The following is a 25,978-nucleotide window of genomic DNA, read 5'->3' on the forward strand; positions in this document are numbered from 1 at the left end:
CTGATGCACTATAAAAAATATCTGAAGGTTGCTTCTTGTTTGGACAGTTTACAGCAGAAGTTCTCTTTTATATCCAAGATAAACTGGGATTGGAACTGACATTCCCCTAACCTGATGGATATGTAATCAATTTAGAAAATCATTGGCGATACCCGGCCCTAGTTCTCGACAACTTGGGCATTGGTTAGCTACCATGCTAACAGAGAGTTTCAGATTTTGTTTCTACATGAAAACAGACTTCAAGATGTCAGATGTTTAGCTTAAAATCAGAGCATCTGGAGCAGCGTTTGATGCATAAACTGTGCAAGTGAAGCCAAACTAAAACATCAACAAGTACATGTTATTAATAATAATAATAATAATAATAATAATAATAATAATAATAATAATAATAATAAATGTTTCCCAAAGATGGTTTCTGTCATTTTAGTTTGGATCACGCTGATATCATATCATATTTTTCAAATAAGTTTGGTTTTTATTTGTTATTTGATGCTATAAAAACGGGATGAAACCTTATCATTGACAGCTGGGATCAACTCGCGATTGGTCGGGCGGGTGTATGGCTTGGATACCAGCGCAAAATGTTCCAACTTTTTGTAAAAATGTTCCGACTTTGTTCCTCAAAATATTTCAACTTTCTTCTCAGAATAACCCAACTTTTTTGAAGAAATGTTTTGACTTTGTTTGTAAAAGTCTTCCAACTTTTTTCTCAAAATTATCAAAGTTTTTTCTTGTAATTTCAAAATTACGTTTGACTTTTGCCTTCACACGGAACACAAACCCCCCCAGGTATTTATCCGTCTTATATTTATGACTTTTTTACGACATGTTTTCGACTTTTTTAAGACAATCTTTTGACATGCTATACTGTGACATTTTTTTTTTAACGATTTTTTTAAATTCAATTCAGTTTCTTTACAGTGTCAGATCAGAACAGGAGTTATCTCAGGACACTTTACCGTAGATCTAGACCACACTCCCCAACCAACAACTTCCCACAAGCAAGCATTTGGTGCAACAGTGGCGAGGATAAACTTCTTTTTAGGCAGAAACCTCAGACAGACCCAGGCCCTTTGTGGGCGGCATCTGTCGCTGCCTGTTGTGGACACAGACACTGATTTTCAACAGACTATACTGTCAATTTTCCAACAGACTATACTATGACTCTTTTCAAGACATTTTTCACATTTTTTTCTGGATTCTTTAGGACAATCAAAATGACAGTTGACTTTTGACTTGTAGGGTGAGATTTTGGCTTCACTTTGTACTGCGGGAGGAAGTGGAGACGTGGCAGCCGTCTCTAGTTTAAAACATGCCTGCAGAGAAGCTCTGAGTATGACTTTTTTGAAGCGCGTGCAATGCGTACCGCCTGACAGCGACAGTTTTTATCTGAGCGTCACGTGAACATCCTGAGTTACTCACCGTCGATGTTCAGAGTCGCAGAACACGTCACCATTCCTGCCGAGTTAGAGGCAGCACATGAGTACTCTCCTTCGTGGTTCGGGAGAGCTCTGGAGATCTCCAACTGGCAGGTTTGTCCGTAATGAGACATCCTGAAGATGTCTGACTGTCTGATCTCTCTGTCGCCACAGAACCAGGAAATCTGCAAATCTGGAGACACACACAGAGTGTTTTTACAGTCAGGATCATCTCAAACACACTTTACTACGTAATTACCAGGGTCACACAGACTCTCAGAACTCCGTGATTAGTAAAAAAGTTTCATCCGTCTCATTAGTAAAACTGGCAGCTGTGAGAACGCTGTAGACCCGAGACTTGCAAAGAGACAAAAAGTTTAGCACGAATCTTTGGTCTGAACAGGAAGTGGAGACGTGCGGCAAACCAGACGGTGTAAACGTGAAACTGAAATGGTTAGATTTAGGCAACATAAATACTTAGGGTTAGAAGAACATCTGGGATTGGCTGAAACTGAGTCACGTAAAAGTGCTAAAATGAGGACGTAACGCGACGTCCGTAAAACTTGGTTAACTTCAAAATGACAGTTGACTTTTGGAGACAAAAGTTTACACTCGGCTCGGCCAAAATCATCGGTCTGAACTGGACTTTAGAACTTCTTCAGTCGATCACAGACCTCGTATCTAAAGAACTGGACGGTGAAATGTGACAGTATTTATTTTTGAAACCAGAATAAAGTGAGCAGTGTTCGCTACCTTCCCCAGAGACGGAGCACTGGAACTGGGCCGGGTTTCCCTCGGGGACCAGGATGTCCCGCATTGGAGCGATCAGGACCGGAGCAGAGACCCGAGCCACGGTTTCAGCCACCTCTGGAACTGGAAGACAAAAACATAATCAAGTTCATATGACAAAACAAACTTTTTGTCTTTTACACTCAGTGTTCTTTCCACTGGACTTAAACTAAAGAAAAGTTAAAGAAAGTCAAGGATCATAATTGCAATTTTTTTCACACAAATATTCAAAGAAACTTCTCTTTTTTTGACAAAAATAATCAAAAAATGAATCTCAAAATATAAAAAGTAAATTCTTAGAATATCTCATCTTTTTTCGTCAAAATATTCGACTTTTGTTCCACTGGACTTAAACTTAAGAAAATTAAAAGTCAAGGATCCTGATTGCAGCGTTACCACACATTTTCATTGACGAAATCCGTCAAATTTCTATTCCTTTTTGGCTCTCTAATGACAGATACTAATTTTTTCACCGATAATAATGTGAAATAACTTGCCTGCTCAAACATATCAAATTTAAACTTTATTCAAACGTAATTTCAGCAAACTGGCATACACGGACGGAGAAATGTTGACAAAATGTTCACACATTGATGCATGTCTTCTTTGAAATTAATCTGAGCTTCACACTTTTGAACAAAAGCCTAAACAGGGAAACCGTTGGCCGTTCAAATGCACACACTTAAAAATAGAAGTACCGAAATGTTCTTGTCTCATATCTCCATTTTTGAGTGTGTCGATACCTCAGCGTGATAAATGTGCTAACCCGTACCTTCCACAGTGAGAGCAGCGGAGCTTGCTGCCTCTCCGTAGTCGTTCTTGGCCTCGCAGCTGTAGACAGCGGCGTCCTCGGGGAAGACTTCCAGCAGCAGCAGAGTGTGCTCGTCTCCGTCGTGGAGGAACTTGCACTTGTAGCTGGTAGACAGAGCCTGGGAGTCTTTGTACCAGGACACCTGGGGCTCCGGGAGGCCGCTCACCTGCACCGAGAAGCGAACCGATCTGCCGGACATCGCCGTCTGGGCCTGCATGTGGCGAACGATCTGCGGAGGCTCCGGCACTGAACACACACAGCAGGGGAAGGTTAGTCAAGGTTTTCACACCTCAAAATATATGACAGAGCAAGTTGCAAGTGCAAAGTTTGCACCGTAAAAAGTTTGGACGATCAAAAAAACCTTAAACCTTAAAAAGTGCTGTCCCTAATGGCTAACTGAAACAAAGTTCTGCAGTGCCTTCATGTTAACAAACACAAAAGTGGAAACAGATGTGAGGAATCAGCAAAGAGAATGGGAAGACACTAAGCTAACGTTATGTCTGACAAATATGACAGAAAGTTAGTTTTATAAGGCTTACCTACTGCATCTTTAAGCTAACATATGTAACGTCACGCTAATTGTTTTTTTAAGTTCTGGGTTCTTGACCCTGTTGGTAGGGAATATCAGCACACAGCAGCTTTTAGACATGGAGGAAACCTTCACACAATAGACCTCAACAGTCCCGCCCACAGCCGGTTCCGGAAGTAAAAGTCCCATTGATTTTCTCCATAAGGGTTTCGATTATCAGTCATAATGTCTAAACCATCCCATAATGTCTAAACCATCCGAGGTAGACTGACCCCGAGCTACGTGGTTGTGAAATGGAAGTTTCTGCTCCTGTAGAAGCTAAAAGTCTGTATGAAATCAACCTTGTTTTAAGAAAAACATGACCCACTACACTACCCACAATACTAAGTGTAACAGCAACGTCTCTGATTGGTCCAAGTCGCTGTTACCATAGAAACGTTTACCGTACCCTCGAAACCGCGAACGGCTAGAGTGAGCTTCTACCATTGAAGTCTCTGATAGTTTCTCTACACGGTCTCGTACCTTTTGCCTTTTTGCCGTTTTCAAGATGTTTTTTTGCGCCGAATCAAATGTTTTATGCTCACTATTCATCTCGTAGCTGGTTGGCATGGTTACACACTTAAAAATCTTTATATCAGCAATTTTCGAAATGTCAATGAAACAATTGAATGGGGGAAAACACTTTCACTAGTCTAGTCACTATTGAGCTCTATACAAGTCAACGGAGAGAGGAGGGATGGGGGCGGGACTTAAATGAGCTCTGTCTCTATAGATCTCTAAACTGTTAAATGAACAGAAAGGTGAGTGATCCGCAGGTGTCTTACGTGTGACGTGAAGGTTCATGGTGCTCCTGTTCTTGCCGGCGAGGAAGGTGTACTCTCCGGCGTCGCTGCGGTAAGTCTCCGACACGGTGAGGCGGTGCAGCTTGCGGATGCAGACGTAGGAGAACCTCTCCTCTGCCGAGATCTGGATCTCCACGCCGTTCCTCAGCCAGCGAGCATCCACGTCGTCCTCATTCACCTCGAACTCAAAGGTGGCTCTCTGCTTCTCAACAACCTTCAGAAACACACCAATGGGGGGTGAGTTTTTCCCCTCAAATATTCAAATAAAACTCGCAAAAAATTTGACGTTTTCTCAAAATATTTGACATTTTTTCTCAAAATATTTGACATTTTTCTCAAAATATTTGACATTTTTCTCAAAATATTTGAAATTTTTTCTCAAAATATTTGACTTTTTTCTCAAACTATTAGACATTTTTTCTCAAAATAATTGACATTTTTTCTTGGAATATTTAAAAATGAATCTCAAAATATTAGAATTTTTTTCTCAGAATATTTTAAAATAAATCTAAAAAAAATTGACATTTCTTCTCAAATTATTCAACTCGGAATATTTGACATTTTTTCTCAAAATATTTGACATTTTTTTCTCAAAATATTTGACATTTTTTTCTCCAAATATTTGACATTTTTTCTCAAAATATTTGACAATTTTTCTCAAAATATTTGACATTTTTTCTCAAAATATTTGGCATTTTTTCTCATAATATTCATCCAATCTTCGTTCGGGTCGGGTCGCATCAAATGATGAAGTCAAAACCATTAAACGTAGATGAAGATATTAACTCACAGAGATGTCTCTGCTAGCGGGCTCGGAGATCCTGACGTCCCGCCCCAGAACGACCAGCTGGGCCTTGGACATGCTGGACCCGGCCACCGCCGTGTACTCTCCGGCGTCCGACAGGCGCACCGACGGCACGGTCAGATGGTGCACGAACTTATCGGCACTCATTTTATATCTGCAGGGAAAAACACAAGGCAACGGAAACTTACTCAAGAGATTTTCTGGATGTTTGTATAATTACAATACAAATTTGCACCGCAGTAGTGGAATGTAACTAAGTATATTTACTCCAGCACTGTACTTCAGTACCAAATGTTGAGGTACTTGTACTTTACTTGAGTCTTTTCTTTTCATGCCACTTTCTACTTCTACTCCGCTACATTTCAGAGAGAAATATTGGACTTTTTACTCCACCACATTCATCTGTTACAGCTTTAGTTACTAGTTACTTTACACATTAAGATTTCTGCACACAAAACACATGTAGTTTATAAATCTGATGTTTTATTATGAACTGGATACTTCTTCCACCACTGAATATGAGTTACCGTACCTGTCGGACATCTCCAGTTCCTGGCCGTCCTTCATCCACATCACCTGGATGTTCGGTTCAGAAACTTCACATTCGAAAGTCGCTCTCTTCTTCTCCGTGATCTTCAGGTCCTTCAGGTGTTTAGTGAATTCAACCACGCGGGCTGCAGCGGCAGAAAACACACAGAAATGAATTTCAAAATGGTAAAGAATTAACACATGACTGTACGGAGTTTTTAGCCTCTTTTAGAAAGTTTTCTGTGGTTCAGTGGTTTTATTTTGGAGATTCTAGGCGTCCTGCAGTTTATTCAAGTGTTCCTTAAAGGAAAATTCCGGCGCAAAACGAACCTAGGGGTTAATAACGGATGTGTCCCCACTCTGGAACATGTTTTCATGCTAATCTAATGTGTTTGTAGCTTGAAACAAGCTAGCACGGACCGCTGATTAGCTTACAATGCTAGTATTCGGGGCACAGGGAAAGTAAAAACAAATCGCTAGTTATACCACTAAAAAGGCTCAAAATATCACCAAACTTCAACGGTAGCATAATAAGGGTCCCTAAATGTTAACCGGAGCATTGAGAACATTGTAAGTGTGGAGGCAGTTTATTAAAAAGATGGTTTAGAAAGACAGTAGCTCCCAAGACGGCGGCTGCCTGTATACGAGAAAGCGACCTTATAACTTTATAATCTACCTACTTGAGTGATTAGCGCAAAACCTGAAAAGCCCCAATGTTAACCTCTGCTCGTCACTACGGGGCTTCTCGTGCTGCGAGCAAATCCCTCCGCCCAAGTAGCAGAAGTAGCAGTGCTTCGCCTTCAGAGAATATAGTTCCCAGTATGTATACGGTTAGAAGATGGCTGTGTGTCATGTGACCTTGTTATTTGTACACGCTGTGACTGTACAAATCACAACATGTAAATAGGAACATGTTGGCGTTATTTTGTCACTTATTGGGAGCAGTAGGCTAGATGGAGCCGGTTACCTCCAGGATCTGTGCTAAGCTAGGCTAGATGGAGCCGGTTACCTCCAGGATCTTTGCTAAGCTAGGCTAGCGGTGGGGGAGTCAGACAGATTTACAACACGCACGGAGATGAGAAGGGTATGTATGGAGTTTGTGGAGACCAAAGCAGAGCCAACAAGTCTTACCCTCGACGTAGAGTTTAGCTGTAGTGACTGCAGAGCCGGCCATGAAGGTGTACTCGGCGCTGTCTCCAAAGTGAACGTTCCTGATGGTCAGAGTGTGAGTCAGCTGTTTGCAGCGAGCCTGGCATCTGTCCGTGGACCGGATCTCCACACCATTCTTCAGCCATTTGTACGTGATTCCCTCATAGTTGATGTTCACCTCAAATGTGACCGTGTCTTTCGCCTGAGCATCCAAGTTCTGCAACATCGTCGTGATAATGATGGCTGGAAAACAACAACAAAGCTGGCGGTGAGTTTACCGAAACTTACAGACGTCTTATAGTATAGTAAGTGTGTGTGGTGTGTGTGTGTGTGTGTGTGTGTGTGTGCATGGGTACGTGCGTGCACTGTGAAGATCTAAAGGAATTACAGCAAAGAGATGATACATTTTTACATATCTGCTCCTGTCAAAACTACTACGGCCACTAGAGGTTGCTGCCACTTCAAACCTAAATACAGGTCAGAATTGCTGCTGGCAGGAACGACAAATGTGGCCGTTTTTCAGGGAAGGACAGACTCTATAATATAATCAACGTTTCTGAAACTACGGAAAAGTAATGCAACTAAACTTACGGTTAACGGTGAGCGTTGCAGAGACTCGGTCGTTCCCGCAGACGAAGGTGTACTCGGCCGAGTCGTCCCTGCCGGTGTTCATGATCTTCAGCTGGTGGAGTTTCCCCTGAACCACGATCCTGAACTTCTCGCTCATCTCGATCTCCACGCCGTCCTTCAGCCAGGTGGACGGCACGTTGAAGTGGGACACTTCACACTCGAATGTGGCCACATGGGTCTCTGGGACGCTCACACTCTTCAGCGGTTTGGTGACTCGCAGGGCTGCAGGAGAAAATGTCAGCATTGAAAATTCATCCAAATATGAACATACTTTTGCAAGTAAACTCTTATTTTGTCTGGTGTTCTGAATGAAAAGAAATGTTCAAATGGGAAAAGTCTGAAGGGAAATTTCACACTTAAAGGACTTGTTTCGCTGTTTTTTAAGTTCAATAATTGCAACATCTTTCCAAAAGTCAACGAGGAATCCTATTAAACAATCCTGATTTCAATACTGACCAAAATATTCGTGATTATGATTTTTTTCCATAATGGAGCAGCCCCAATTCTTGTTTATTTATTGTATTTTCAAAGACTGCTAACGTGCCGTGCTATGCTAACACTTACACTCGACCGTGAGGCGAGCGCTGCACTGGAGGTGGCCCACCACAGCGGTGTACTGTCCCTCTTTGCTGCTGTCCACGTCCTGGACAGTCAGTTTGTGGGTCTTCTTCTCAGACAGCATCCTGTAGTTCGCGTCTGGCTTCAGCTCCACGTTGTTGAACATCCATTTCACGGGGATGTCGTCCTCGGAGATGCCCAGCTCGAATACGGCAGTTGCACCCAACAGTGATGTCACATCCTTTGGCTTCTTCAGGATCTTGATGGCTGCGGGGAAAATATTTTACAGTTTTACAATTTATTGTGTCTATCGTGTGTCTATCGTCTATCGTTTTGTCTATCTATTGTGTGTGTATCGGAATTGTATCTTTGCTCGGACACTTTTTGGCTTACGTTCTATCAGAATTTCTGTTATTCTGTGAATATAAATGATCTTGTAATTTTTCAGTTACTTTAATGGTGTCAAAATATAAAATATAACTTCTGACCTTTCTAACAGAATATCATTTTAACCATTTAACTTAGCTTTGTCTTTACAAGAGCCGACTAAAGGAAGCGAACACCAGGGAATAAGCTGTGTGCTACACTCGGCCATACTTGTACCCCCTCTATCTCCCTGGGCGCTGCTGGTTTTTCGGGGTGTTAACTGTATTGACAAGAGGCTCAAATGAACATCAATGCTGTCAACACATCCGTGACCGTACTTCTGTTCTTCACAATAAATGTTTAATGCTTCAACAACTCCCAATAATGCAGTAAAAGCTTCTTCATTTCCACTTTTAATGTAAATATACCGCCACCTGAGCGTCGCCCAAGCCTTCTTACTGCTTTCTCTCATCAAAGTCACTTTCGTACACTAATTAGACGTGTAAATGTCCACGTACATATATGAAAATTCACACGTATATTCTTAGATGTGTTGTTATTAATTTATTAATTCTATTTGCTCTTCGGGGGCGATCGCCCAGGAAAAGTACTGCGAAAAGCCGGAAACTACGTCAGACCGGATGTGTCACAAAATTCTGGGCCATGTAGAAAGGCATTTTCTATGGGCCCCTCCCCGCATCCACAGCTATTCATTATAGCATATTTTTGGGCCCTCCTCACATGAGGGCCCTGGGCACTCAGTTCCCCTTTTTTGGATTGTCCGCATATTGCCAATAGCCTACCCTCGAACGCTGTCCGAACATGGACACAGTTACATTATTTCTTTGGAACTGTACTTCTGGACAAATCAGTGGTTGCTTACTTTCAACGTTCAGCCTGCCGCTTGCAGACAGTTTTCCTAGTTTGAAAGAGTAAACAGACTCGTCCTGTGTGCTGCAGGTCTTGATTTTCAGGCTGTGGACTGTGCCTTCAATAGTGATCTCGTATTTATCACTGGGCTGGATCTCAACACCGTTCTTGATCCACTGCGCTCCTCGCACATCCTCATGGGTCAGCTCCAGGCTGAACAAGGCATCCTGAGTCTGGACCACATTCAGGTTCTTCAGGGTCTTCTTGATCTTCACAGCTGTCGAGACAAAACAAACACTGTCGTTAATCCGGAGTTTGTTAATCCGTGTGTTAGTGATGAGCCATTGCTAGGGATGGATATTTGCCAGCAAAACAAATTTGAATGAGGTAAATCTCATTTTGCCTTTAAGAACTTTGGAGAAATACTCCTAACATTTTGGAAAATATACTGGTTCTGTTTGTCCAAGACATAAGACTTAATGTAGTATATACTGTATTTACACATTACATTTATTTGTACAAATAAAACTTAAAATGATAAAGGCACATTACAAAGTAGTACAAAATAAACACCACACCATCATTTCTTCCTCTGTTTTTAAAGGAGAATTTCGGTCGATTTCAACACGTAGCTCTGTTGTTTGTAAATTTGGAGTGCTGTCAGTAGCGAGAAAAATGAAAACATCGGTGTTGCCTACACCGATGTTATCCTCCTGCTAGAGTTAGCACCCAGGAGGCTGAAACAGGGCAGGTTTTAAACGTGCTTTTAGTCTCTTAACATGTTCGAGATGTCATTACAAGAGCCTACCCATGTGGAGTGATTCCTTCTGAGTGCACACAGTGAATCTGACTGCAGTAGATGTGAAAGAAATGCAAACAAGTTCTACTAATTCAGCTCTGTTTAGTTCGGGTGTTGAGACGGCAAGACTTAGGAACCGTCTACAAACTACAACACCGAAAAGAGATACAACAATATTTTCAAAAATAGGCATATGCTCATTTTTTAAAAGTAAGTTATAATTGAGGTACGTTTGGAGACACTACCTCATTTAATCATTAAATTAATAAATATTGTTGTATCTCTTTTCGGTGTTGTAGTTTGTAGATGGTCCCTAAGCACTCTTTTTTTTTTTTTTTCAAAATAAACCAAAACACTGACAATGAGGAAGATCTTGGGCAGATAAAAAGAATAAATATGAAACAAACTAAATAAATCATGTTTGTATTGAAATCAAACACTATAACTAAGCTTGTTTACTAGATATTTAGTCAATGTATCTTAGTCGATATATCTGTTCTTCAATGACTCTATAATAAATGTAAACCATATGTGTTGGGTTTGTGTCCGGACTTACCCTCGACTCTCAGCATGGCTGAGGTCTTGGACGTGGCGACCTGGTAGGTGTACTCGCCGACGTCGGTGGCTTTGGTGATCATGATGACGAGGCGTCTGACGGCACCCTTCACCTCGCTCAGCGTGTTCTCGTTGAAGTCCACAGGTTGGCCGTTTTTCAGCCACTTGCCCTCGGCGGTGGGGTTGGCGACTTCACACTCCAGCATGGCGGTCTGGGAGTCGGCCACCACCAAATCATGCAGGGGTTTCTTGATAGCGCCACCTGGTGACAAGAAATAGATCAGTTAATGCTTCATCCGGTCAGCACTACAATGTGTTAACTTTGGATGGAAACCATTTTTTTTTGGACTGGGTATGGCCATTTCCTGAATCGATTCCGATTCTCAAGTCCCCAATTGGAATAGTTTTCCGATTGGATTTTCAATTCAATTCAATGTTGATTTGGGATATTTCAGTTGCAAAACCAATTTGGCTTTGATATGAAATAAATTCTACAATTGTACAAGGTCCCCTCTATCCTGCTGCATTATTAAAATATCAATGTTTACAATAAATCAGTTACATTAATGTCATTATTTTACATGAACACTAAAGTGCAACTCTACAGACAGTCAGAGAGTATTGAGTGACATTTCATTCAGATATCTAGAGGTGACAGAGGGAGCCCCTTTTAAAATGTCCACGTCAGTTTTTCCCTTGCAAAAATGTAGCCTATCTTTGGAGCGCCATTTAACCATCTTTCCAAGCTAGCATGACTGGTTGGTACCAATGGATTTCCTCAGCTCTTTTAGTTTCGACTAATAGAGACAAAAATTTGATTATGGGTTTTATGAACCGATATCTAATCATTCAAATGAAAATCGATTTAAATCAAAAAAAGTAAATTTAAAAAACGTAGCTCGGCTTACCTGATACAGTTAATGTAGCAGTGCACATCTTCTCACCAGCGGCGAACATGTACTCGCCCTCTTCGTCCTTCATTGCATTCATGACAGTCAGGGTGTGGCGCTTGTTCTTGGACTCCATCTTGTACTTGGCGCTGGCTTTGAGCAGCTGCCTCTTGAAGGTCCAGAAGGCATCAATGCCCACGTGAGAAACCTCTACTTCAAATGTGACGTTCTCAGACTCGGAGCACTGCTTGTCCTTTATGGGTTTCACAATCTGGACAGCTGAGAAATGGAACAAGAGTTAGGACATTTAACTAATTACGACTAGTCTTTCATAGATACGTTCCGATTCCATTTTTTCCTTTGTGATGCACATGACACATGAACTTGTGTATAGGCCGATACCGAGTACTGATCCGATACCAGTGAGTTAAAATAAGTATATTCTTTTTTTTAACATTTATACAACACTAACCCTGTATGGGTGTGATATTGTTGAACTTTCTTTTTTATCTAGTTCGACATCTTAATGGGAAAAGAACATAAATATACTTAAAGTAGTTTTTCTGGGCTAAATTACGTGATATTGGATCGGTGTATAGACTCTAGTCTTTAATATCATTACGATAAACGGTAAAAATCCAGGGAATCATATTTGTTTTGCATCAAATATTAAAGTGTCCACCAGATGGACCTGTTTCTGCTGGCAGCTCATGCATATTAAGTGTAGTCGGTATAGTTCTGTATGTACATGATTATCATCAGCATACAATGGCAATTTATGATCTTCTTGTCAAACTTTTACTCCTTTAAGATACATTTCTTGTCTTGCAGCTTCAGCCAGATAACAAAATTCAGACCTGACAACTGGTCTCCTTGTCTAGTTCCTTAAAGTATTTTTAACCTTCTTGGGTCTTTTGGATGTTATGGTCTTACGGATATTTATTACAACAATTTTGTTATCACTTATTCCTTAAAAATAGATTCATTCATAGAAGTGTAATGTCTTTTTCTTTTCTTTTTTTCTTTGTTTTTGATTAATTGTGTCAGCTGTAATTTTGTAAATATATGACTTGTATTTTGTGAAATGTTGTGCAATGTGTCATAATGTCTAATGTGTGTGTATTGTGTTTATGTGATGTTGTCAATTTTATTGCCACAGACTGCAAGACCCCAGGAAGAATAGCTTGTAGCTTATGCTGAAGATAATGGGGATCCAAATAAAACAAACAAACAAATAAACAAAGAACAACTTACTTTGAACAGAAAATTTGCAGCTGGTGTCAGCTCGGCCAACCACCAGTTTGTAGTGTCCTTCATCAGAGGCGTAGGTCCGGTTGAAGACCAGACGCTGTTTGGCTCCCTTTGAAACCATCTGGACTCTCTCGCTGGGCGCCAGCAGTTTGTCGTTGTGGTACCATTTGATTGAGGTGATGTCCTGAGCGGAGATCTTGGTCTCCAGGACGGCCTTGGTGCCCTCAACGGCACTCATGTCCTTCAGTGGGATCAAGATGCCAATTGCTGAAACACAAGATGAAATCTTTTGTTCGTAACATTTCATTTTTGGAATACTAAATCCTTTAGAAAAACGTCTCAGGTTGTGTCTTTCGCATGCTAAAAAAATCTATTGCATTATTTTGAAAAAAAAGCCCAGCAGACCAAGTGTTACATTTGGCAAATATTAATATTTTTTTCTCTGGATAAAAATAAAATAAATATACAAAGATGGAAGCAAGACTTTTTTGAAAAGGTTTGGGGAGAGTTTAATTTATTGGCGAAAGGTCTGGAGCTAGCAGATGAAGAGGAGGACTGAGTACTGACTAATGTAAACCTCGTAATGTGGCTAATGTGAGTTAAAATGATGAAGATACCTTAAATGAAATCGGTTAGGCAGTAATTTGGAATATCATTTTTAAATGTACGTGTGAAATGTCTTTTTCTGAAAGTATTTTCCCCCTTTTCTTTCTTTTGACTTATGTTTGCTGTTCCTGTTTGTCTGTACACATGTGTTTCATTGTGCAAAATGTTAATAAAAGTCTCAGGTATCTTACTCTGAATGACCAGCTTTGCAGAGGTTGAGATCCCCTGATCAGGAACCTCAAAGGAGTACTTTGCATGATCCTCCTTGCTGGTGTCTTCAATCAGAAGTTTGTGGATCTGTTTGTCGATAACAATGTGCACACGGTCTGAGGCTGTGATTGGCTGTCCGTTCTTCATCCAGATTCCTTCAACATTCTCCTGGGAGAACTTGACCTCCAGCTGAGCGATATCGCCCTCGCAGACAGTCAAATCTGTCAGAGGCTGCATCAGGGTCACTGGACGCACTGAAAGATCAAGACAAACATGTTAGGCACTGGATAAAAGCAGAATGAAAGTCAAACTAGTGCTCCCTAGAGGCTGCAGTATTCTTGACACCCCAATATATGGAATTGGTGGATAGAACAAACAACATGATGAAGATTTAGTTATAGCTACCGTTTTTAAATTATGAGGTATGTTGTGGTGCTACAAGTATTATAGTATAAGAATTATAGTTAGATTTCAATATTTGATTTTGCATAAAAGCGTAAATTTTGGCCTGAGGGTAAATGAGAAGGAATGTTCTCTTGATACAAAATTTCAAATGATGTAAAAATGTCTTTTTTTGCAAGTAATTTTATAGATGGATTGACAGACTTTGACAAAATTAGAAGCTCCAAATTTACTTTAAATTACTTCCATAACTCACATTTCATCTTCAGTGAGGCACTTGTCTTGAACTCGCCCACTTTGAAGCTATATTTTCCCTGGTCCTTCTTCTCAACTTCTTTGACAGACAGGGTATGTCTTCCACGGCGGGAGGAAATGACATATTTACTGCTGGGAGAGAGCAGCTTTTCTCCAAAGAACCAGCTGCCTTCAGCGTCCTCACGGGACATGACACACTCAAACTCTCCGGAGTACGTCTCGGGAACCTCGGTGCTCTCCAGCTGCTTCAGGATCTGCAGTGGTTCTCCTGTTAGGACATAATACAGAAGGTACATCAATGACTGCAATTTTAGTGAAAAGTCAATCATGCACTTGGAAGTGAATTAGTCAATACTTTTAGCTTGTTACTTCTACCATTAGTCAATACTTTTAGCTAGTTATATCACCATTTAACCAGTAATTTTAGCTAGTTATTTCTACCATTTAGCCATTATTTTAGCTAGTTATTTCTACCATTTAGCCATTATTTTTAGCTAGTTATTTCTACCATTTAGTTATTACTTTTATGCTAAACTTCTGTGCTCGCTTTCTCACTAGTTTTCACAGACGTACATAACTGCAAGATGTAGTGTTCAGCTGTTACAGTTAAGTTAATGTTAATATGTAGATATACTTTTTTAATCAATTCATAATTTCAAAGTTTTTCAATCAATGACTGTACACAACAACACAATATGTTATAACATTCCTGCCTGAAAAGGGAGACTTGCAAAAGACTTTCAACTGGGGCTAAGATGTAGATTGTTTTTTTAAATTTTTTATGTGACTGAACATTAGAGTTAAAAAGGTCCAAGGATTGAAAGCTTGGAGCCAGTGTCTATATATGGAGTTACATGAGGGCTAATGTTTAAGTTTAGTTTTCTTTGAGCATAGCCAGTTATTAGGCAACCCACCTTCAACATTGAGCTTGGCAGTTGTACTGACATCTTCGTCGATAACCTTGCAGGTAAATTCTGCGTTATCCCTCATGTCGATCATCAGCACAGACAGGAAGTGGACCTTTCTGTCAGAGTGCATCCTGTATTTGTCTCCGGAGAAGATCTCCACGTTATTCTTCAGCCATTTGACCTTGACAAAAGGCTCATTGGTTTCACACTCAAAGGTAGCCATGGTGTCTTTCTCTTTTGCGTTGACGTCCTCCAGCTTCTGTGTAAAGGTGATGACTTGCTTTGCTGAAAAAATAAAAACAACATCTTTGTTACAAAATACACAATCCAAATGCAGAATAAAGACCTCATGTGATTTAAAAAATTACCCGCACGTCTGTGTTTCATCAACGCATATGTACGGGATAAGCGAAGTCTATTTTACTCAAGTTTACTGACATTAACCTCCACATATGATGTCAAAACACGAGACTAATATCATCACACAACCCCTGTGTTTGGCGAAATATGGTGGGTAAATTGTGGTGGAATTTATACTTGACAAATTACCGACATGTCAGATTCACAAAGGATTTAAGTAGGGCTGGTTTAAAATAATCCATTCGCCAATAAAAATCAATCTTTGTTTGAGGGATCTTATATTTTTCTTTTCATCATGGATGTAGAAGTAAAAAGTCCTTCAAACAAACGTTTTAGTACATTGTAAAAAATAATTGAGAGTTGCTTCTTGCTTTTACAATTTTCAGCAGAAGTTCTCTGAGAATCTCTTTTATATTGAAGATAAACTGGTATTGGATCTGAAATTTCCCTAACCTGATTGATATCAAGTTGGAAATGTAATCAAATCGGGACCATTAGCTATACCCAGCCCTGGGATTAAGATCACAGACGACCTCCGCAATTATTACAAATTACTAGAAGTCCCCAGGTAATACTAGTCCCGTGCGAATAGGGCTTTACGTGTAAACTGTAGAAAGTCAAGAGTTGTTACCTTGCACCAGCAGGAAAGCATGTCCTGAAGTCTCTCCAGCAGTGTTTGTAGCTTTAACCATGACACTTGCCGAATCCTCAGCTCTGACGTCTCTGATCGTCAGTTCACACACATGATCCTCAGGCCAGTACCAGTTAATACGGTCAGTCTTCTCCAGCTGAACGCCATTCTTGAACCACTGGCACTGAGGTTCTGGTCTGCCGATGACTCTAACTCTGAACTTGACTTCATCGCCCTGTGCGACTGTCTGGCTGGTGATACGCTCCACGATCTTAGGAGCTTCCATGCTGGCTGAGAGCTTGACCCTTTGTGGTTTTAGAGGTGTAGCTGTAAGTTTGCGGCGGTCCTCCTCTTTCTTCTTCTCAGCCGCCTCCTTCTCCTGCTTCCGGTGAAGCAGCTCCTCCTTTGTTTTCTTCAGCAGATCCTCGTAGGACTCGTCCTTCTTGCGTGACTTGAGCTCCACCGCAGTGATGGACTCGTAATAGCCTTCCTCTGTCCTGCGTTTGAACTTGCCCCTCAGCTCCTCCGACTCTTCTGTGGATTTCTCATGGACAACTCTCTGGGCCTTCTTCAGCTTCACCACCTCTTTCAGCTGAGAGTCGTCTCCAGGTATCTCGGTTTTCACCACCTCAAATGATGTTTTTCCAGGTTCGGGTGCGGCCTCGGCTGCCTTACCCTCTGGGGCACGGCGCAGATGAGTTCTGAAGTCCTCTTTCTGTTGAATCTCCAGCTTCACGGTGTGCTCAACTGAGCCAATGTTGTTTTCGGCTACCAATCTCACCTCTCCTGAGTCATAGGATTTGACTTCAGTGATCTCCAAGTAGTAAATACCATCATACCGAAGTCTGTATCTCTTGCTTTTGCGGATAAGTTGTCCGTTGAGGTACCAGTTTACCTTGGGTGATGGATAACCGGTCACTCTGCAGCGGAAACGTGCAGTTTCGCCTTCCATCACTGTTGCTGGTTCAGGAAGAAGAACAATCTCTGGTTTCATTTTCTCAGAGTCTTCATCAGCAGTGACTCCGTAGGGTCCTCCTTCGTGAGCCATGCGCTCGATCTCGTCCATTCTATGCGCTCCCTTCTTACCTTCAGGAAGTTGTGTTTCCTCAACAAGACCCTTCTCATCCTTGACGACCAGGGTGGCTGAGGTCTGATCAGCTCCAAACTTGTTGGTAGCTCTGCAAGTGATGACGCCGCTGTCTCTAGCGTAGGCAGCTTCATAGTCAAGGCTGCAGTAACCAAATTCGTTGACCATGCGTAACCTGTTCGCAGCTTCCAGGGGTTTGCCGTCGTGCAGCCACTCCACCGCCATGGTGGGGTCGCCAATTGGAGTCAGTCTGCACTCAAAATGAGCCGGACCAAAGCGCTTCATTCTGATAGAAGTCAGCTTCTTCTTGAACTGTGGTTTCTGCTGCTTCTCTTTGTCGTAAAGGTCGCCCTCCTCCCACTGCTCTTGGCCGTAGCGCAGATGAAGGGGCTCCAACTCTGGTGGGGCAATCTCCTTGGCCTTGTAGGTTCCTTTGGGAATAACGAGCTTCCTCTCTGGTTCAGGTTCAACATAGTCTACCTCAACATTGACTCTGCAGCGTGTGGTGTCTCTGCCAGCCTTGTTGATGGCTGTAGCAGTGTACCAGGCGCTGTCTGTGCCAGCTGATGAGGGAATCTGGAATTTGGCCTCTCCTCTGGTTCCTTCAATCCTGGAAGTTAGATTTGTCATATCAGTTTATCTTTACCATTTGGGTTTTTACTACAGTGAGTTTTTAGGTAATCACAACAAAAACCTCAAATTAGTTCATTAAATAGAAATCAAAGTTCAAAATATTGGATGAATTATTACGTTTTCAGATAAGGATGTGGAACATTGAGTACAAACATTGAATGCCACTCCTACGAGCATGTTTTCTGTGAGTAGAGGCAGTTAGCTTGCTTATGTGGCCATCGTTATAAAGATCGGAACATTTATTGTACCTGCATTTTTTAAGTTTGGATGACAAAGTGCCACTTTATAATTACTGATAATACAGCTAATATTGAACATACCTGATGTTTGGATGCTTGTGTGGGGTGATAATGTCACTGTTTTTCAGCCAGACGATATCAGGCAGGGGGTTACCAATGGCTTTGACAGCCAGTTCAACCAGAGTGCCCTGCTTTACACTGAGGTTCTTCAGCTTCTCAGTGAACTGGGGGCGCGTCAGGGTTTCTTTAGCTGTAAAAGAAAGAAAAATGGAAACCTTAAAGTCAATAAACGTTCAAAAGTATTCTCTTCAAAACAGGGTTTTACAAAATGTCCGAGATGATCTGCAGTCTTACCATCAACGGTGAGAGTGACAGAGATGGACGACCGTCCAGCTCTGTTCTGGGCGATGACCGTCCACTCTCCGGAGTCATGTGGCATGGCCGGGACAATGATCAGGGACTGGGTACCGTCCTCTTTAACCACTATCTTGTGGGTGTGGTCGCTAACCACTTGTTGTCCTGTGGAGGCAATGTAGGGATTATGGTTATTTTGAAGCCAACAAATCATATTCAAGACCATCTTAATTAAAATGTATCTATCTTTTACTCACCATTATGGAACCAGTATGTGTCGGGCATCGGTCTGCCGACAACCTTTAAGTCAAATCTGGCAGTTTGCCCCTCGGAGCATTTACATGAGGCAGGTTTCATGACAAACACAGGCTTGTAGAGTCTTTCCAGCTGAGCCTCGTCTGTCTCATCAAGCCGACGGGCTGGAGAACGTCCGGGAGAACGGCTGGAAGAACGGCCAGGAGAACGGCTCAGAGAGCGAGGAGATGTGGATCTAAGGAAGAAGCAGAGTCTTTAATTCCCAGGCGTCCACAGTTCTACACATTAAACGTATTTCTTATAGGCCGGCTACATTGCACATGTAATGTATGCGGAGCGGATGTTCCAACACTATAATGAATGAAACTGACCTTCTGACCAAGAACAGATCCAATTTCTCTTTGTATCACAAGCCATAACATCCTTAAATCAGTCAAAATAAGCTAGATTTCCAGCTGGCCTGGTCATACCCAAGGGTGTGTATAGTGTATTGTAGTGTGTGATGTATGTTCTTCATGTTATGTCTGTCGGTGTCTGATGTATGGACTATTTGTTTGTTTCATATGTCTGATGTCCTGTCATGAAGTGCCTTGCAACTGTGCCGCAAACCCAACTGCCCTACGGGGGGAAATAAAGTTATCTATTACTACTACTGGTGACACCGTGGACAAGATACCCAGGCCTCCACAGTTCTTCACTTTAGACATATGTCTTAGTCCTTTGAGTGAGACCTCACCTGATCCTCTGCATGGCTGGCTGTGGTGTGTATCTCTGAGGTGTTACAGCTCCAGCCGACTCAACGTAGAGCTTCCCAGAGCTGACAACATTTCCTTTCATGTTGGAGGCGAAGGCTGTGTACACGCCCTCGTCCTCTGGGAGAACCACAGGCAGACGAAGACTGGCTCGTCCATCCTGAAGAACTTCCATCTGGTAACGGTCACCGGCCCTGATACGCTGGCCGTCTTTGAACCAGGCGATCTGTCAGAAGACAAAACGTCATTGTAAGACTCTTTGGATTAAAACTGCAAAGATTAAACGATTAGTTGTCACAAAACAACCAAACATTTAAAAATTTAAATGATAAAAATCTTAACAAAACAGATGCTTCATTTTCGTCTGAAAAGATTTAACAGAAAGTGTAGCTGAAAAGTTGAATCGATTAGCTGTCAACTATTAAATTAATCTCAAACTATTTTGATAATTGATGAATCAGTTTGAGTAATTTTTTATGATAAAACAGGTAAACTTGTGTGATGTCAGCTTGTTAAATGTGAATATTTTTCTAGTTTCTTCTCTCCTCTGGGACAGGAAACTGAATATCTTTGAGTTGTGGACGAAACAAGACGTGAGGATGTCATCTTGGGCTTTGGGAAACACTGATCCACATTTTCACCATTTTCTGACATTTTAGAAACCCAACAACTCATCCATTCATCCAGGAAATAATCCACACATTAATCCACCATGAAAATAATCTTTAGTTGCCACCCATCCCTTGGATACAAATGTGCAATTCCTAACTCTATGGCGAGCCCACTTGTTAAAGCACCACTATGTAACTTTTCCCGCTTCGGTCCCCCTACAGGTTGGAAGCGGAATTGTCCATTACATTACACTGCAGTTCATTCAAACTACAGATCCGAGGCGAACCGATCTGGCAAACTTGCACAATGTAATGTAATGGACAATTCAGCTTCCAACCTGTAGGGGGACCGAAGCGGGAAAAATTACATAGTGTTGCTTTAAGTCAACATATAATTAATTTAACGGAACCCTATTGCTTCAAGAACATATAAGATTCTGTACCTTGGGGAGCGGCATTCCAGCCACCTTGCAGTGGAAAGTGACGCTCATCCCTTCCCTGATCCTGTAGTTTTTGACAGGAGTGTCGAAGGTTGGCTGCATGGCCTCGGTGGGGGTCGCAGTCACCATCAGCTCTCCGTCCTCAGACACAATATCTCTGTAGGTAATCTTCATAATGGTGATTTCAATCTCCTGGATGGTCCTCAGCTCGATGGCAGAAAGATGGAATTCCTGCAGATGAGACGAGACGTCAGGAACATGACTCAGGTACTTACGAGTTCTTAACAGTTATTTGGGTGTTTTAATGCTGACCAACAATCATTAATCATCAGTGATGGAATGTAACTAAGTACATCTACTCCAGTACTTTACTTGAGTCTTTTCTTTTCATGCCACTTTCTACTTCTACTCCGCTACATTTCAGAGAGAAATATTGTACCTTTTACTCCACTACATTCATCTGACAGCTTTAGTTACTAGTTACTTTACAGATTAAGATTTCTGCACACAAAAAAAAACTGTGGTTTGCACCAAGGCCCCTTGGTGGGTAAGTTTAAATTCCCCTGGCATACTAACATGTTTTATGATCATGCACAACAAAACAAAACTTGCAAGAATTAAATCCCTCTTCCAATACAATGGATATAGGCCAGACATGCCAAAACACGTATTTATGAACGTCAATATTCAATGGAAAATAATCTTGAAATAATCTTAAAATGAAATAGCACAGTGCCTTCTAGCCTTCTAGAGCGGACTCCACTTCCCAGCGAAAATAAAATGCTTTCACCGAAGAAATGCTTGTTCGTTCCTCGGGAGTATTTTAATCCAAACCACGATCTTTTTTCTAAACTTAACAAGTTGTTTTGGTAAACTAAACTGTCATCGCCGCATGACGCTCACTTTTTCTGGCTAAAGTAGCATTGATCAGTTTGAAGGGGGAAGAGGCAACACATTTGACCCCACCATGGATAAAAAATAATTCAGTAGAGGCAGGGATATGTAGACCAGAAAGGGGGAAATCCCACACATCCCCTGAGAAAACCGCACACTGCTCCTACCTGTCCCGAGATAATGGTGGTGGTGGTTATCTGCTCCATTGTTGTAACGGCAACGGGGGGGAGGTCTCCCACTTTGGGCTCCTGCACCATGGCTGTCACTTCAGTCTTAAAGGTTTCTTCCTGTTTCTTCATGTAGACTTCATATTCCTCTGTTAGCAAAACAAAGCATTTAATTAAAGTGACATGAGCTCAGGCAACTTATTTCATTAACTGAAGAACCAGTTCTCTGCTGTTCTTGTTTTCTTGTTCTGAAGTCCTTGTAAACTTAGGGCCCTTTCACACCTAAAAGTCCGCACCATGGTTCATGTTTCAATACATTCGGTCAAACCAAATTTGGTTTGGTTTCACATCAATATTATTTGAGCGAACTAAAGAACTTTACATGACATACTTATCTATCTAGGAATGCTGTGTCTTCCTTTACTTGGCATTGATTGGTTTGTAAATGGACGTGCATCTGATATCAGAGTGTTGTCAATTGGGCCGGTAGCTTTGGAAGGGTAAGGCTTCATACCTTTAATTTTGGCTTGGATTAAACTGAAAAGTCTGAAATTCCAGACAAAGCGAGGTAGGTGTGGAAGGGCTCATAGCGTCTGTCTTTTCCTCCTGTTCGCCTGTCTTACTACATTAGCATAGTAGAGTTCATTTACATACCTTCCTCCAGCAGATTGGCGGAGGCTGAGGCTTCTCCCAGCTGGTTCTTCACAAAGACGGAGTATTCTCCGGCGTCATCAGCGAAGGTCATGGAGATCTCTAACTTGCATTCTCCAGTCTCCTTCTTGTAGGCAACTTTGTATCTGATGGATCGCGGAGGAAAAAGAGCATGTTAAAGTGAAAGGCAATATAATGACGACTAGTGCCCCCTGGAGGCTGCAGTGTTCATTACAGACACATTATTCAGATGATTTATTGTTTTCATACATGCATATCGGCCAATAACGGGTACCCATCTGATATTAGTGCGTTAAAAACAATAATATATATTATGTTTTAACACCACTAACCCTGTATGGATGTAATATGATTAATACAAATTGTTGAACTTCCTTTAACCCTCGTGTTGTCTTCACGCCAACCAAGCACTTGTTGTCCTCTCAGGTCAAAATAGAAAATGAACATTTTTTAACACTTTCTTTCGAATGTTTTATGTCGGGTTTTTTCTACACTTTTTTCAATGTTTTTGTCTCTTTTTTTGACTGTTGACACTTTTGTCCTCTAACCAACTTATTACCACTATTGTTACACTTATTTTTGGAATTCATGGTCAATAAACCTCTTTTAAAGGAAATTATACAAAATTTTTGAATCAAAAAAGCAGAAATTATGAATTATCTTGACTAATATTACGGTAATGTATGTTGATGGATAATCACAGACTGGTGTATGTCAAAATTTAGATCAAATACTGTTTAGAAACCGTTTACATTTTTTTCAAATGCTATAAAATTGAAGAAAACACTCAAAATGTAATGAAAGTATAGTGATCATTAACTGTAATTGCGAAGAGCGTGGTAGGGAACTATCCATATTATTTTGTAGTAATTTGGTTAAAAAGAAACCCATATTTCTGAGATAGACATTTTGATAACGGCGACAACATGAGGGTTAATTTTGTAGATTGACAGTCAGTCATAATGGAAAAACAGTATAAACTATAAAGTAAGTATTTCTGGGCTAAATTACGTGGTATCGGATCGGTGCATAGACTCACAAACTCACTAATACCAGCATTTTTGGCAGTATTGGAAGCATTTCTGATATTGGTATTGGGAACAACTCTACTGATTAGTCACCTAATCACCTAAATTCTTTGGGAATCTTCCTCTAGGAATCATTACAACCCGGCCAGTAGTTTCTGAAGATATTCCATACCTGTATCCGGTAGTGAGCGGTACGCCGCCCTTCTTCCAGATGATGTGTGGTTTGGGGCTTCCCCCAACCTGGCATTCAAACAAGACACTTCCTCCTTCCACCAGCTTCTGGACGGTTGGCTTTGTGATGAAGAAGGGAGCGGCGGCCGGAGTATCTGACTCGGCCGCGCTCACCTGAGACATGGTCTCCTCTTTGGCTTCTTCGGTTACTCTGAAAACATAAATCTCTGTTTAGGATTACCAGGACCGAGCTGTGTCGCTAGCTATGTTTAAGTCAACTTTCTTGAGTTAATGTTAACCCTGTTGACCAGTGGTTCCCAAACTTTTTGGTCTGAGGTACCTCCATAGCGCTGTCAGATGTACTCACGTACCCCTTCATTAACTCCCAATGTTTGTTCCAACTGTTATGTGTTTAATAACTGTTGAACTGTCAGTATTTAAGTTTGTTTGGTCAGCATTGGTACTACTGTAGTTTTAGCCATTAATCCATATACATGTAGCTATTTATTTCTATTGTTTAGTCAGTACTTTAAGCTAACCATTTAATTTGCTAATGCAATACATTTAGCTAACTGTTTCCACTATTTATCCATTACTTTTAGCAAACTAGTTTTTACCGTTTAATCATTACTTCAAGCTAACTATTTCTACAGTTTACCTAAATTATTTCAGCAGTCAATAATTTTAGCTACCTGTATAAACTTGCTAACTAGTTTTCATGCACTCTTACATAACTGCAGCTTGTAGTGTTCAGGTGTTCCAGCTGATATATTCTTCCAATCAAATCAAATTAGTTGAACTACTCTACAATCTTTGGCAGCTGCAGAAGTTCAAGTAGGCTACCCCTGGTTGGGAATCACTGATCTAGACTTTGTTCATCACCATATCTATTTATCTTGCAAACTTTAACAGAGCTTGATGGACTCACAGTTTCTCAGCAGTTTCAACATGTTCGGTGACGACAGCCATCTCCTCTCTGCTCTCGATGTCCTCGGACACTGGAGGAGAAAGACAGGGTTAGTCTCAAGCAGGATGCACCATGTTAGACAGGAAAGGTTTTCAGATGTAGCAATAGTACGTAACAGGGTTGGAACGCTTCACAAAATTCACAGTTTGGGTTATATCATGGTTTGGGGGTCACTGTTTTTGGGGCATTGCCAATTTTTACATACTTTTTATTTTTTATTTGGCAAAAAGAGTTAACTGTTTCCTTTAACTAAATTCTGGCTAAGAACATAAGAAATATGAACACTTCTTCATTATCGAATCTTTATTAAAAGAATCTAATTAGCGCAAACAATAAAATTTACTTTATTTTGATAGAAAAATGTGCACATTATGGACTAAAGCTATCAACTTCAGGATTTATTGTATTGCTGAAATATCATCAGATATTATAGCGCAGCTTAAGTAACGGTTCTAGTCTGGTTGACACCAGACCTTCTCAGTTGTAACTGAGAGAGGGTCTGGGGAAGCTTCATTCACAGCTCATTTCCAAAGGGGCATCACCAACGGACGCTGCTCAAATGCCTCTGGGCGCAATTGGGTATTCCTTCAATCAGACCAACGATCTGGGTGACGTAGGAGCATCAACGGGTTCGGTGGCCGTCATGTTGAATGTAAACAAAAAGCTCCTCACCGTCGCTGCGCTATCGTCATCGTGTAAAGCCCGCCTCAACAGTTGTGATTGGTGTAAAGCCCGCCTCAACGGTTGTGATTGGTGTAAAGCCCGCCTCAGTGGTTGTAATTGGTGCCTCGATTTGGAAAAATTGGAAATGGGCTTGAATGGGCTCTTGGCCAGACTGACTTGCAGAGCAAATCTCAAATTTGCCGGAAGTTTGTCAGGGTTTTCCCAGGCTATAACGTTACTTTAATCATATGCTAAAACCCGGCATCCTCATCTAACATTGCATTCTTTTTTAGAAAACAATTAGTGTTTAGAAATGTCTCATAATATGTTGTCGCTAGAAGTGGTCTATACAACTTTTGTTTTTGTTTAAGAAGGAAAAGAAAACCCCAATAATCAATGCTATCGGATCCAAAAACTTCTAGAATCGCAATAAATGAAAATCAGAAAACACAAATCCAATCAGCGCCCATGTAGCTTGAATGAATCAAATTGGGCACTAAAGCATATCGTCCCAGCCCTGTAGTCTACTGTTGTGCTTTAATTAGTAACGTTACCGTAAACAACGGCGTAGTAGCAGCAACCACAGTCATTCATTAACAATGTGCTAGCGTAGTTCCCCGGGGATTTGGGCTCTTATTTTTCTAATCCGTAAATAACAACTTGTTGCTGACACTAGCTAATGTGCTAAGCTGTGTGATTGTTGATGGTAATTGTTGATTTTGTTTGCATGTGCCAAATTGTAATTATATAAGTAATGTAATTGGTCGGCGCCCATGTATTGTGGAAGAACGGGACAAGAGTATATCATCCCAGCCCTTACACAGGTTTAGGTGCACCACGTAATGGACGTAACAAAAAGACTTTTGTCAGATCTAATGAT

The 25,978-nt window shown here is 41.2% G+C and overlaps 1 protein-coding gene across 3 annotated transcripts in view; it reads right to left on the reverse strand.

Moving 5' to 3' along the window:
• Positions 1-25,978, reverse strand: part of LOC116060878 (titin-like) — a 280,598-nt gene that overhangs the window by 229,218 nt on the left and 25,402 nt on the right. For all 3 annotated transcript variants that reach the window (XM_036003989.1, XM_036003988.1, XM_031314638.2), the window contains exons 10-35: positions 24,397-24,466; positions 23,470-23,679; positions 22,252-22,394; positions 21,598-21,746; positions 20,540-20,767; positions 19,470-19,711; positions 18,736-18,968; positions 18,479-18,643; positions 18,206-18,374; positions 16,166-17,862; positions 15,181-15,459; positions 14,268-14,534; positions 13,591-13,863; positions 12,797-13,060; positions 11,561-11,821; positions 10,654-10,914; positions 9,312-9,575; positions 8,069-8,329; positions 7,466-7,726; positions 6,857-7,117; positions 5,730-5,871; positions 5,183-5,351; positions 4,375-4,606; positions 2,983-3,267; positions 2,175-2,294; positions 1,426-1,614 (exon numbers count right to left, since the gene is read on the reverse strand). In XM_036003989.1, the coding sequence (XP_035859882.1) occupies positions 1,426-1,614; positions 2,175-2,294; positions 2,983-3,267; positions 4,375-4,606; positions 5,183-5,351; positions 5,730-5,871; positions 6,857-7,117; positions 7,466-7,726; positions 8,069-8,329; positions 9,312-9,575; positions 10,654-10,914; positions 11,561-11,821; positions 12,797-13,060; positions 13,591-13,863; positions 14,268-14,534; positions 15,181-15,459; positions 16,166-17,862; positions 18,206-18,374; positions 18,479-18,643; positions 18,736-18,968; positions 19,470-19,711; positions 20,540-20,767; positions 21,598-21,746; positions 22,252-22,394; positions 23,470-23,679; positions 24,397-24,466 (7,095 nt within the window). The remainder of the gene's footprint in view (positions 1-1,425; positions 1,615-2,174; positions 2,295-2,982; positions 3,268-4,374; positions 4,607-5,182; positions 5,352-5,729; positions 5,872-6,856; positions 7,118-7,465; positions 7,727-8,068; positions 8,330-9,311; positions 9,576-10,653; positions 10,915-11,560; positions 11,822-12,796; positions 13,061-13,590; positions 13,864-14,267; positions 14,535-15,180; positions 15,460-16,165; positions 17,863-18,205; positions 18,375-18,478; positions 18,644-18,735; positions 18,969-19,469; positions 19,712-20,539; positions 20,768-21,597; positions 21,747-22,251; positions 22,395-23,469; positions 23,680-24,396; positions 24,467-25,978) is intronic.

Source organism: Sander lucioperca, chromosome 8 (genome assembly GCF_008315115.2).
Source record: "Sander lucioperca isolate FBNREF2018 chromosome 8, SLUC_FBN_1.2, whole genome shotgun sequence".
NCBI classification, from domain to species: domain Eukaryota; kingdom Metazoa; phylum Chordata; class Actinopteri; order Perciformes; family Percidae; genus Sander; species Sander lucioperca.